This window comes from Sylvia atricapilla, chromosome 1, assembly GCF_009819655.1.
Source record: "Sylvia atricapilla isolate bSylAtr1 chromosome 1, bSylAtr1.pri, whole genome shotgun sequence".
In the NCBI taxonomy this organism is placed as follows: Eukaryota; Metazoa; Chordata; class Aves; order Passeriformes; family Sylviidae; genus Sylvia; species Sylvia atricapilla.
Window position 1 is genome coordinate 58,971,658 of NC_089140.1, and position 14,695 is coordinate 58,986,352.

Genomic DNA, 14,695 nt, shown 5'->3' on the forward strand with positions numbered 1-14,695 from the left:
CTCAAATTATTTTAGAAACAAACCATTAAGAGGAATGAGTCTAACACCACTGAGTTTGGCTAAAATTAACAGAACAATCACTATATCTGCTAACAATCTACTACAAAACTGTAAATCTATTAAAATAAAAAGGCATTACTACCTATTAGGACACTTTTAAAGGTTCGACTTTAGCAGGCCACCTCTTGACAACAACAGAAACAAGTCACAGATATTACTGCATTGTTATTATCATAATCAGTTTTGAATATAATTATCTCTGGAGAAGAGATTAAATAAAAAGCCTCCATAAGTAGCTTTTAGTTTTATTTTTACTTTTTGAGAGAACTGAACTTTGGAAGTACAGCAGAAATGCTGTTAAACAAGGCACACTTTTATAGCACTATGAACTAGCAGATGCATTTTCTCAGGTTACTGTTATTATTCAGCTTGTCTATTTCTGACATGTAAGAACAATAGGTCAGATGCCTGGAAACAAAGTACACTGTTCACAAAGAGTTTCACATTAAAAAATTAAAGTTATGTCAACCAACAAATATTCAACTCTCCAATTCTGATTTTTTTCAGATATTCCTTATGCATTAGTTTTCTGCAATACATGTTTAAACAGGGTATCTTTTGTATGAAGCATGGCCGTGGCAGGAATATAGGAAAAAAATACTGCTGTAAAGCCAAGGAAGGATCTCATACGATGCTGACACTACCTGTAGGACTGAGGTATTTAAGAGGGAAGTAGAACATGCATTTACATGGACTACTTACCCGTGTGAAGGTACCCTCAAAACTGTGGATATCCAGCTGTGGCTTCTGAGCATAAACATAAGCATTGATTGAAAAGAGATCCTGTAAAACAGAATAATGTACTTACTATTACTTAAACTTAAATACAATCACATATTTTGAAGCTCAAAACTTTTACCCAACTAAGAAACATGGTGTTTTTTTCCAGTACATCTCGCTATAGAGGAATCAGCTTCAAGTTGATATCCTAAATGTGTTGATAGTTTAAACACTAAACTGTTTCACATTTACAATATGGTCAGACATTTTATCTAATTTATTTTCTTTTAACAGTCCCATTTCAATTATTAATAGTGCAATCTTAAAATATTTTCCAGATATTTGTCCTTTCCAAAATAAAGTGAGGGAGGAAGACAGGTTGGGGTTTTTAATGAAACTGGGAAAAAACTACTTTTCCAGCATGGACAAAGCCAACTGAGCACAAGAGGAAACAATTAAATGGATTCAAGGTGGTGTAGCACCTCTGTAAAAACCTCATGAGAAAAACCTATCAGCTTCAGGAAAGCCTGACTACATCAACCGGTTTATTCAAATGTTTAAGTTCAGGGATACATCAAAATTAGTCTGATAAAATTTGGTCTAATATATGTGGTACTGCTATTCATGACAGCAAACAACCCATGAATCTTCCTACCCTAAAACTAAGAAGAATAGGAAACTCCTAAGACAGTAGAGTAGCAGCCTCTATAAATAGATGGCAATATAGTATAAACAAAAGAAAAAAACATCTGATCAATCTGATGTTTGTTAGATCTTAAGAGCTGTCTCTAGAGGCACAGGGAGGTTCACCTTAAAATTCTGAAACAATTATTTAATCAAATAATTGTTCTAAAACATCCACCTTCCATAGAAAAAATACTACAGACTAAAACTCTGACACAAAGGAATTTTTCGATCACAAAAGGTAACTTTTTGGTGCTCTTTAGGTGGTCAGGACCAACAGCAGCAAAGGGATTTCAAAAGGAGTTGAGCATTCATGCATGGATACACAATAATCCAATTTCTACTCTGGAGAGGAGCAGATGCTTGATAGCAAGTCCCAGTCGATCTAAGAATTCTAACCTCTGATCAAATGCAAGGTTGTGCACCTTCTCACTCTATGTAGCACCTAATTATTTGGGTTATCCCCGTCCTTTATTACTAGATGAATCTTGCAAAAGGCTAATCAAACACCATCTCTGGGGACCAAATTACATGGGTACAGTATTCTTTTCATGCCAGCTTGAATATGCTTCCTTCCTAAGCAGAACTAATTTTACAGCCTCTTTCATGGACGTATAACCACACCTTGGCTCAAATGCTACTTTTAAAAGTAGGCCATTATTTTTTCCCATAATTTTGAATGCAATTATGTTTCAAAATTTGAACAGTACAAAAATTAACTAAAGGTGCAATTGTCTGCCCATGTTAATGTCTTAAAGCTCAACATGTTTATATCCTTTAATTTCTCTGATACAATGATTGATTAATATCACTATATTTTTGCTTTTCCTTATCAAAATGAATGTTTTCTTAAAATCTAATGTACATTTATGAAATATGTTTTACTTTCATTTAAATATGTGTAGCTCTATAAATAATAAATTATGTTTATATTCTGCAGACAAGAAATCTCTCATAAAAAACCAAATGTGTTGCAAAACGTGTGTTGCAAAAAGCACTCACACTTTCTATTTCATATGCTTTTTAAAACATGAATGAAATCTGAACACTGAATCTCACAACTTATTTTTATCTTAAAACACAAGACATTTATTGAAGTCTATCACACGAAGTTCATTCATTGCACCCTTGTTCTTCCAACCTACTTTCAACAGGTTCACGAGAAATAATTCATATGAAACTAATACACAGGTGGTGTCCTATATCTTCATCATTCACTTCTCTCCAATCTGTTATCACCTACAATTTAGCTAATCTAAGCTATTATGTGCTTTATTATGCAAAGAAAAATAAAGAGTCTCTCAGCAGTGGATAACACAGAAGAAAACTAATACCACACACATGCTCATATACACAATAAAAACTGCTAGTGAAATGCGTCAAATTCTCTCTTTTCAAAGAACATCTTAGTGGGAAGCAAAATTAAAATAAAAGGAAGTAGAAATATCCTCCTTTTTTAAGTGAATTGGCATTTGTACAGTAATATATTTTCCTTGTTTCTAAACCTTCTCGTTTCTTCTACTGTGATATTGTCCTTTGTTACATTTCAAATGTAAAAATTTCTATCTACCATACTCCTTTGGTGTCTTTTTATGTTTTATTTCCCCTTTTGTATTTCTGATTTAACATCTAAATTTGTGTTTTCCTTTTTTTCCTTTTTGAATTTCAACTACAAAAGAAACTGACTTATCTTTGTGAAAAACTGAGATCTGCACATTATTGGCATTACTCTGAAATGCCACAAGCTAGAACTGGCATAGTATTCCACAAGTGCATGGGGGATTTTCTGTAAAATTAAAAAAGTGCTCTTGGGGAGATCTAGGGGTATTACCCCATCAGCATTTCATTCATGAGTAGCAGAAAGACATAAAAGCATATTGCTTGTACTCTGTGGATTCCTGAAGTATTTTTTTCATTATTAGGGTAAAGAAAAGCATTAAAGATTCTTATTTTCTATAGCAAACTGTTCTGTACTCCAATTAGACACTATTCTCAGGCCAATAAAATACAGTGGTTTTATGACATGAGTTAAAGAAAGAAAAATTTGAAGAATGATACAGTTACAGAAGACAAATTTCCTATAAACTCCATTCAACAACTGGCAAAGATTACTGTAATACAAAGATGTTTCTTCAACAAATGCTGCTTTTCCAGTATTGAAGCTGTTCATTTCTCCTCTCAATGTCTTGAAAGAAATCGTGAGGGTGACTTTAACAAGGAGACATCAAGATTTGTAAGCAACAGTACATGTAAATATAATTTCTGCTCACTAGGCAATAAAAAAAATAGCTTGTTAGGTTATGTCATAGCTTTCCTTTACATAAAAGCAAGGGAAAGGGAAATTACCTTAAACAAAGGATTTGATTCTATTCTTTTTAGAAAAGGCAACTACTTTTTATTAATGATTAAACTAATTGGGGATTTGTGAAACTCAGCTTCAGTAAAGACTTATTTTCATGCTAATAATATTGAACTGCTGATTCACTGAAGCCAAATAGTTCTACTGATACCTTCAATGGAAACAGTATTCTACATCTAAAATTACATCACTTTTAGGATGCAGTAAGGGAAAATTACCTCAGTTATTTTCTTACTCAAGACAAAAAACACATTTCAGTGGGGATTGTAACAGTTGTATATTAAAAAAAAATACATGAAAGACTTGAATCTAAAAAAAAAATATTATACAACAGTAGATTAGTCTTTCTTAAAAAATTATATGCATTTAATTATCTCATACTTAAAAATAATAATTGAGAAGAATGCATTTCATTCTTCCACACTGCAAGTCAGAAAATGACTTTGTGATGGTACAATAATGAAAATGTTCTCCTTTGCATTTCACAATTTAAAAATCACCACAGTTATCAATAACATAGAAAAATCTCCTCTATTAGGTCAAGGGCAACATTTGTTCACCTTACTTAGTGATCATTAAAATACATTCTTAATCATAACATGTAGTTCATTGCAAATAAAATTACCCTTTGGTTCAATAAAACTAATTAAATGTAAATGGTATTGTTTACTGCTGTATGGATCTTCTGATATAAATCAGCAAGTCACCATTTATTGAAAATTACAGTGACCTCACTGCTGTTAATAAATACAGCTGATTGCACAAGCTAGAGAAGAGTGCCTCAGAACTTGTGTATTGCCAGAATTGTCCCACTTATGACTACGAAACTGCAAGAAACCTATTCTAGGTGTTACCATATTTGCTGCTCAGCCATCATTAAGTGACTTGCTGAAATTTTAATTCTCTGATCACATTAAGTGCTTTAGAAAGACAACAAAATCTGTATTGATCATCTTGGTGGTATCATCTGCTCTTTAGGAAAAGCTCTGAAGGTCTGCAGGTTTGTTTGTTCTGGGTGTCACAGTAGGTAAGATTACAGTGCTGCTCTGGTGAGACGGCTGATAGCTCATGCCAACACAAGATACTCACTCTCCTACCTGAAAGGAGGTTGTAGCAAGGTGGGGATCAGTCTCTTCTCCCAGGTAACAAGTGACAGGGGCAGAGGAAACGGCCCCAGGTTGCTCCAGGGGAGGCTAGGTTAGAACTTAAAAGAAAATTCTTCACAGAAAGGCTGGTCAGGCATTGGAACGGATTGTCCAGGGAAGAGGTGGAATTAACATCCCTGGAAGTGTTCAAAAGGCACCTAGATGTGGCACTTGGGTACACAGTTTAGTGTTGAACACAGTGGAGTTGTTCACCAGATTCAACAATCTTAGAGGTATTTTCCAACCTTAATGACTATGTTTTCACAACTAAAGAAATCAAAATGAGTGACAATTATGGACAGTTTATTCTACCCGACACGAGAGCTAACTGTCCATAGTCGATTTTATGCTCAACTTGCACAAATTATATTTTTCAAGTGTTAAAAATATATTCAATACGGAAGGATGAAGTGCAAGTCTCAGCTTTGAAAGCACATCACAAACACATGGAGAAAGCGCTGTGGCAGGGATGTGTGATGAGGCTCTGGAGGCCAGAGCAGACAGAAGAATGTGATCTCGCTGGTAACACCGTGAACCGTCAGCCCAGGGGCAGAGAGGGCAGAGCCACAGGGACCGCACCCTGCTGCCCTGCTGGGCACGGGCTCTGCCTGAGAGAAGCAGTGGGCTGCTGGCTCATCACATGCCCATGGGAATTGAACCTTGGCAGCCGAGGACTACGTGGCCACGCCGAACTCCACAGTGAGCTGGAGGGCTGGGACACAGTGGGTGTCCCATGGCTGCTGGGGCTGCGCTGCTGCACACGGCGGCTGGACGGGCTGCTGCACCATCCGATTATGACTATATTATAGAGCATGAATGTTAGGCTGACAGTAAAGTAATTTCATCATGCTGTTTATTTTGTTAGTTTGATACTCATGGTAGCTTACACCTCCATACCAATCTCTGAAGCTGTCTATCCACAGAGCTTCTTTACATGACTGACACTCCTGCGTGTCACTGTCATTTGAGTAAAAGTGGTTTTGCAGAAATCTAAGAATTACCAATGTGCTTTTTCCACAGGAATGGAAACAGTATTCTGTGATGGGCACTGAGCATCATTTTTTGTGACAGATATGAGAATCCCTCAAAAACCATTTACATTTGGGTGCATTAGGCTACGACTGCACCAAAGCAAGTCACATACAGATGGGACTTAAGAGGAAAGCAGATACATGATATGAGCACTGCAAACAGTCTAAGACTTGCTGGGAGCAGCGATTTAAAATGAGCTCAATGAAGAACCACCAAGCGTAAGTGGTTTGATCAAACCCCACAGTACAAAAATTTGGAAGTATTTTAGTTTAGTTGGCAGGATTACACCCAGCATCAGTTACTTCTGGATGAAAGGTCAGCTTATGCAGACAAAGCCTTGTCTAGCACCTGGCAGGCACCAATAACTGAGTGGTGTGAGAAAGAGCAGAGCACATCCCTGAAAGCTTGTGGCTTTCATAGGCTGCCAGTAGCCAGAAAGCTGTGTTAAGTGGAAGCAGCTCCTGATTAACCACACTTACAATACTCAGGTTATCACCTAGAGCTCAAGAGGGAGAGTATAAAGATCTTGCAAGAAGCCAGGATCAGTTAGACAGAGGTTAACAGCCCTAAGTGGAAACAACTAAGGAAAAGATTGTTACTATATTGTACAGCTGACCCCTCTATATTGTTTCCAAGATGCACAAATAATTTCTTGGAAATACCTTGCCTTCCCTCCCCATCACACCCAAAACAACCACCTCGTGAAGCGAACCTTCATGTCTGCAGGAAGATGAGGCTACATGTCCAACCACTCAAATGCAGACATCTCAACTTCAACTCCTTTTGATTTACTAGTCTAAAAATGTACAATAATTTAATTCTCCAAATCATACTGCAAAGATTTAACCATAATTTTGCATTATCTCCATAGATGCCTAATGCTTTATTTGTCAAGTCTATTGATAATTGATTTTTTTAGAACAAAGAACATAATATAAAAACTATAATACAAAAAATTCATGCCCCACCTAACATGAAAGCTAGAAAGGTAATTCCATGTTTTCTTCCTAACAAGAAAGGAAAAAGTTTAAACATGGATTTGAATTTTTTAGGGGGGAAAAAAAGTTAATGAAAAAGGCTTTTTTTCTTTTTCCAAAGGATAATGCAGAGAAGCCTTTGCATTGTAACTTAATCCAGATTTCATCAGCCTCAGTACACCAAAACTTCTAAGCTCAGAATATCAAAATTGTAACTATCAAATAAAATTCTGAGGCAGTGCTTTGCACAGTATTTGCAAAAGAGCCCTGCTTGCAAGAGCCTGCACATTGCACCTAGTCAGACCAGGAAGAATGTTGACAACAAAAAGCACTTCACCTTTCAGGAGCAGACTATTGTCTCCCAAGCTCACAAGTATGTGATTAAAGCACTGGTTCCTGAGACAAGAATACTTTGCGGTTGCAGTCTAACACTTGGTTGAAAACACTGTAACAACTGTGACTTGCTTCTGGAGTGTGTGAATCTCTGTGCTGCCAACAATGAGATGGTTTCAACTAGGTTGAAAGACAAAAATCCTGTTCTGGCTCAGTTTCTTCTCTATGCAAAACCAGGAATATTTGTGAAACCAACTTCTTGTCCAGCATCCAGTGGAGTATCTGTGTCTTATTTACTGTATTAAGTTTCCAGTATTGTATAAGTTTCCAGTAACAGGTATTTTTCAACATTTACAGTAATTGTAACAATCTTTTGGATAATAGATATAAATGCACACATAGAAGATAAGTTAAAAGCAATCAGAATGCTTACTCCCAAAGCTGGCAATCTTTGTGTGCAACTGACAGCAACCTTCAGTTTCCAGTCTGTTTCTCCATCCAGCTGGTCAGTTCGAATGAAACATGAACCTTGAAGTTAAAAAGAGACATCAAACTATTATTTTAATTTCAAAAATTCAGTTTTGGTTAAAACATACAGAAGAGTGAAAACTACACAATTTACAACCGTTTTAAAATAAATATGCAACACATAAAAGGATTTGTATTTTGGAGTGTCTTCCAGGAAGGCTTTAGGTATCGCGCAACTCCACCATTTTTTTCCAATAAAATTAACAATATGTCTGTTTATAAACAGAGGTAACTTCTATTTTACAGATTTCTTCAAAGTTTCTAAACAGATTTTCAAACATTATCATCAAGAGATACAACTTCAACTGGAGTTGAAAAAGGTTTAATTTTATTTCTTCATGCAATTCTGTCACTTCTACAATTCCAACACAACAGAATACTGTAATATTTTTCTCCATGCTGTTATGACATCACAAACTTTCACTGCTTATTGTCTCCTGGCTTCTCTGAAAAAAAATTTAAATAAGTCTCTAACATGGACAGCATTCAAAACAATGTGGATCTAAATGTATTATACTTAAAAGAAGTATTTTTGAATCATCTGCAACTATCAGCGATCCAAGACTAAAGAAACCTGTCAACACATGCAAAGTACTAAGATATGAGGGAAACTCAAGATACACACTGACATACACTGAAGGGAATCAGTGTGCTGCACAGACAGGGACCAGTATTGAAGAAACAGAAAACAGAGACCACTGCAGAGCCCACCCTCTCCCCCATAACAAGTCTGATGGATGTCGTCAAGTCTGGAGTATTACATACATTACTAATGTAAGATTCAAAAAAGACCACACACAAACACTGCAGATCTATTAAAACATACTAAATTAACTGCCATTCCATCAAGCTTGAAACCTTTTAAAAAGGTGGTAAAATTTTAGCAACACTCTTCACAATTGCTACACTAGAGAAGCCTTAAATATTCCTGAAGTAGTAATTACAAATCCCTTTATACTACAGCTAAACAAATGTATACACTATTGTTATTGGGTGCTATGGGTGTGCAAAGAATAGATTTTACAAGTTATTGGTAAATTTTAACCAAGAGACATGTACATAAACACACACATAATTCCATCTGTATTTCAACCAATCCAATAAAAAACCGTATTTTTTAACAAGAATTTTACCCCTAGAAGCGATATGGTAGCAGTTAAGTGGAAGGAAATACTGCAGAGGAGTTTACCCAGATTTGAGTCTTATTACAGACAAGAAGAGAGCCTGCTAGAATGTGTCAAAGCAGTATGAAAGGGCACCTTTCACCTACCAGTGAACGAAAATTAAGAGAGAGATGATTCTGTAGGACAGGTGGACCCTGGTGTAAGTAAAGTCTAATAGAACCCAATGTTATACCCATCAAGGCCTGAAAATTAAACAGTTTGATAAGCTATATGACTGGAAGGACATGCTTGAGAGAGAGGCCATCTGAAATTGCACCTGACTAAAAGGTAGTGGGTTTTGCACAACGGATTAGAAAGAATCTTACAAACTTTCATGTAACAGCTCTATTTATATTAAGTGCATTGTAAATAAACAAATCTTTATGTGTTAATATACACAGCTTTCAGAAAACATTATCACAGCTAAATTTCACCCAAAGCTCTGAGATGCAAGCTTGCAAAGCTGTGTCTGAAGTTCTTGAAAAGCTGGCTTTAAATTCTTAACAGAATTCTTTAAGGATTTTCTTCTAAGAATAAAATACTATAAAGCACTTTTTGAAGAGCCAGTGACATCCATTGCATTATAATGAAGTATGAAGTACCTAAGAACACCAAGAAACACCATGGTATCACTGCACTTTCAGTCCATGGTGTAGATGAGCCTCCTCTCCATCATACTTTCCCTGTACAAGACATTTCATGGTTCTCTTTACCCTTGCTGTCAGTGGTTGCTCTCTTGCATCAATTTCATTTAGAATTATACTATAGATCAATGCAGTTCAAGACCAGTGTGGCTGCTGGGAATGGTTGACTGCACATATATTCATTTAATAGAGCTCACACTATGACATGTATTGGCCAGCTGCATTTCCTCTTCACTTCAGCAGTTAATTTCATCAATAACTTATCTCATAGCCTGTTTCCCTTTTATCCAGAAAAAGGGACAGCTTTCTGCCAAGTCAGCTTTCAATAGTGATCACAAAAGCAAAACCTGAAACAATACAATCCTTTTCTCCACCTCAAATATTGCAATAGATTTGACTAGGTAATTTTAACTATTCTCTAAGGTAACCCGGCTTAACTAAGCTATAAACATGGGAAATTAAATATGTAATTAGAAAGTATAAAAACAACTCTTCAGCCCTACCAAAAACCTTGAATTTTTGTAAAACTTAATATTCCCCACTGTATTGTGTGGAATTTGAGTCATCAGTACATAAAACTTGAAAAAAAAAATCAAAGTCTTTTGAAAAAAATAAACATTTTCATTTTTCCATTTTAAAATGCTTGGAAGCATTGCACCGTCCTCCCCCAGTCACAAAATTAAAACCAAAAGAATCACACAAAAAAGTTGTAAAAATTGCATTATGTACTTCAGCAGAATGCTTTAGGATGGCATTGAAAGTCTCTTATATTTCTAACCTGAATATGACTTGCCAGAAAAAAAAAAAATTCCCCAAATCATCTACAGATGTCAAGAGTTGCTATTCCTTCTGAATACAGAAATAACTCTCGAACCTGACAATTATTTTACAGCACACAAAGAATGTAATTTTTTAAAGTGTGTGCTTCCTTAAAAAAGGAGGCATTAAAGGAAGTGCCATGAAGTATTTAAAGTATTTACCAATCAAAAGTAGCTGTTTACAAAAAGAAAAAACTGCAAGAGAGAAATTTAATTATACACTGAACATGAGAAATTTTCATAAGGCTACATAAAAAGGAGAAGGTACAAAATTAAAACTTTTACTTTATACAGTGAAGCATTCAGGTGCTCATTTCCCATAACTATACAGTTGTTCAAAATTAGTAGACAAAGTTGTACAATGTGAACATCTGACTTATTTCCATCCTTCAAGTGAAAATTTTGGAATTATCTAAATTAGAATTTAAGGCTGATTCAAGGAAATTACAGTGGACCTAAATAGTTTAATCATTTATGAAAAGAGGTGCAAACTCCATGAACACATTTAAACTAATTTACAAGTATGTAATATTCATTTAGCCTAATCAGTTGAAGACAGACAGAAATCAATGGATAGCAAGCGCATGCAAGTTGCAGCCCCAAGAGCAACTAAACTGATTTTTGAAACCATTTCAGTTGAAACTTTGAAACCTGAATGCTTAGAAAAGTCCTGGGACTACAATTCTGTTTTGATGGTTTAGCAACAGCTCATGGTTTAGCTGACAGTTTAGCTGAGTTCTGTCCAGAACTTACCATAAGGCTGCTTTTCCATGGAAAAACGTCACACATTAATACAAAGGATGAAAATAATTTAAAGAATTTGAAATAACTATGTAACTCCATATTATAAGGATACACTAATAACTATACATTGATAATTATTAAGAGACTTCTTACTTATGTTTTCTGAGATATTATGGATAAAAAATATATTTTAAAGATATATTGTGTGCTAATAGAATATTGAAGAATAAGAATGTTTATTTCTGTAGCTTTTATGGTGTTTGAAATAGAGATAAGAAAGCTTATCTATGATGGCACTAACCTAGGGCACTAATCCTGGCCTAGATTTATCAAACAAAGGTATTGTTAATACAAAGCAAACAGGAACAATTCCACTTAGTGTAGCGTGTGCTGGACTTAAAGCTTCAACCAGAACACACCTGAAGGACACGTAGGCATCAAATGCTTCTGGGAATGGCATATGTGTGCACGTGCATCAATCACCTACCTGTCTCTAAGAATCCTGAAGAAAGGGCCCTAAAAATTCTCAAACTAAATACAGGTCATCCTTTGAAAAAACTGGTTATATTTTCGCCTTAAATAAATGTGCAGGAAATAAAACTAAAACAAAAACAAAAAACAAAAACAAAAAAAAGGAAAAAAATTCTTCCCCAAACCAGAAAGGGAAGATTCTTAATCAAGTAAACCACATTTATATCATAAGCTTTCTTTAATTAATACTATGCATCATCACCAGATTGCCTAATCTAGTTTTTTTATACTACCAAACTTGGTAATCATATTTTATGTATTTATTTCTTTATATGTGAATATCTTTTAAGTCCTGAAATTATAGTAATGTACATAACTTGTGCTACTATCAAGCACTACCATTTACATACTACAGAATACAAAATAGAGTATTTAAAATAAGCCTCTGAAATCTAGCTATTACTTGGGATGATACATATTTTCTTAAATGCATTCTAGCTTCCAGGATTTATTACGAAAATCACTCAGAAAAGAAAATCTGCTGTGCAATTATTAGGGTTTTTTTCCTATTTTATTTGATTCTGAAATCTTGTTGTTTCTGTTAAGCAGAAAGATGGATAATTTCTCCTTAAAACAAGTAGCTTAAATTTCAGCCTGTTTAACAAGTAGTTTTTATAGAAAGTGTACTTAACAAAAGAAACCCAGAATAGTGATACTGACAGACTAAGAGCAATTACTTAAGAAAAGAAAAATAATTTATTCTACGTAAAACTGCATCACCTAATTTTAATGGAAAGCTGTAATGAAAAAAGAATCATGTTATCTTAATTACATTGAGATTTAATATTTGAAATATGTGTGGAAAGAAAATCTCAACTGCCCTAGAGAAGTTGATCTATTTTGCTGCAGAATCAAAACTGTGTGTTATTTGTAGCATCTCCTGTGTTAGATTACATATATTCCTGCACATCACAGACATTTTTCTTTCAGAGATGCTTTAGGCAAAGACTGTTCTGCTGCATACTTTTCTTAGTAGCCAAATAAATAACCAGACAAACACAGAATATCCTACCAGTTATAAAAGTACAACCTAATGTTCTTAGGCAGTAATACTCTTGAATAATCCTAGACTGCATAATTTAATCCAAATACCTCAAAACACATGCATCGACTCATGGAAATTACATGCAAATCAGACTGAAAATGGCAAGCAAAAAATTTTGTAGAGTGGCATGATAAAAAGACAGAGCTACCTCCCTACTCTCTTCTTGATCATACAGTCTACTGGCTTTGCTTTTACAAAGCAAAGGTTGGAAATATGCTAATACTTAAAGCTAAAATATGCTAATATCTAAAGCTAAAATATGCTAATAGTTGCTTTCCGGGACTGGTCACATTTCTAGATTAATACCAACATAAAAAATTAAGGTAGTTTTCTTGACATAATGAACTAAACTATCCAACTTGTCCTGTATCCAAACTTAATTTTCATTTCCCAACTCCTGGCCTGAAAGAAGGGTCTGAGCAAAAATTTCAAAGTCATGAGATGAGATGCAAGAGGATTCTTAATTCAGGAAAAAAACTCCTGTTTAGGAATAACTTATTCTGACTAGCATTAAAAAGAGACAAAGTAAATGAGACATTATAAAAAAATTCCACGCTTTTACTTCACTTTTTCTACCCTTGCTTTGAGCAATAACTTAGAGCAGATCTTGTCTTTGATTACACCTATTAATTCAGCATTTTACAAGTGAAATTATTTAAAAAAATATTTATATTTTTAGATTTCACAAGTACATTCAAATCCACAGAGCCTTAGCAGTCAACCCACAGTAATTACAAACATCAGTGTACACAGTAAAGAATTGTGCATAAGATGTGAATCAACACAGAAGTTCTGAAAACTGTATTTAGTTGTCCCCTCAAAAAACATTAAAGTTAACAGATTTCTGCTTGCAAATTTTTTGCCAACTATGTGGAAGCTTAAAAAGTCAACTTGCCAACAAGCACTGAAGTAAACTTATAGGTATAACTCAAATATGCCATAAGCACACTTTTTAATGTTATACTGTAAAGAAGAACCACCAAAGGGAAGCAACTATAATTTAGTTGTATATAGCAGAGGTACAGGAACATACATATTTTAGAAACATAATAAAGACCAGGCACCCCAGTCTTGAAAAGGTTTTTTTTTTTTTCTGCATAAATGCAGGGTTGAATTCCACACTCCATTATAGATATTGTCAAAAAGCAACTCTAGAATGTGTGCACTTAAATTACTAAAGAAAAAAAAATCATAAAAGTAAATCACATTTACTTTCTATACAATGTAACTGATAAGAATTCCTGTCAGTTACTCTTAAACAGAGCTTATGCTAAACCATCACAACATGTCTGGGTTCTTCTCTGTCAAATCTAAATAAATAAAATTATGTCTGCCTTCTCTCTCCAGAGCTGTATCCAATGAATTTTTTACAAATGAGAACAACAGCTACAACTAATGCCTTTCAAGCCTCAGCAAAACTGAATTATTAAATCTGCCTGCCTATATCCTATTACAGCCTACTTATGAATACTTGATTTTATTTTGTATAATTGACAACAGTTGTCAGGAAAGGAAGGTTTTAACGGCAATCAAATTAAGATCAACTGGTATAAGTGTCAGAGTGAAGAGCCAGTGTCAAGTGTTGATGAATTAATTGATGGGTCAGTGGGAAACAGGGCACGTAGAACTGCAGTGTCATAAACAGCTTTATATTTTCTGGCAATATTACCAGCCTTCCTGCTTTAAGTGAAAAACATTGATAGAGATGGGTTACCAGAATGTACCCAGCAAAAGAAAAACAGACTTTGACTTTGCACACTTAACACCAGCTCATTTACAAACAACTTAATTTTTAAATCATTTATATTACTTAAGTGACTACGTACATGAAAATTTTAAACTGATGACAAGGTGAATAGCAGCACCAAGATGACATAATGGAGTACAGAGTTTCATTTACTACTCTAATGAG

At 34.8% G+C, this 14,695-nt stretch overlaps 1 protein-coding gene across 2 annotated transcripts in view; it reads right to left on the reverse strand.

Annotated features, from left to right (window-relative positions):
* The window catches only part of ATP9B (ATPase phospholipid transporting 9B (putative)), a 152,600-nt gene that overhangs the window by 82,757 nt on the left and 55,148 nt on the right, over positions 1 to 14,695 (reverse strand). For both annotated transcript variants that reach the window (XM_066323671.1, XM_066323661.1), the window contains exons 8-9: positions 7,744 to 7,838; positions 763 to 843 (exon numbers count right to left, since the gene is read on the reverse strand). In XM_066323671.1, the coding sequence (XP_066179768.1) occupies positions 763 to 843; positions 7,744 to 7,838 (176 nt within the window). The remainder of the gene's footprint in view (positions 1 to 762; positions 844 to 7,743; positions 7,839 to 14,695) is intronic.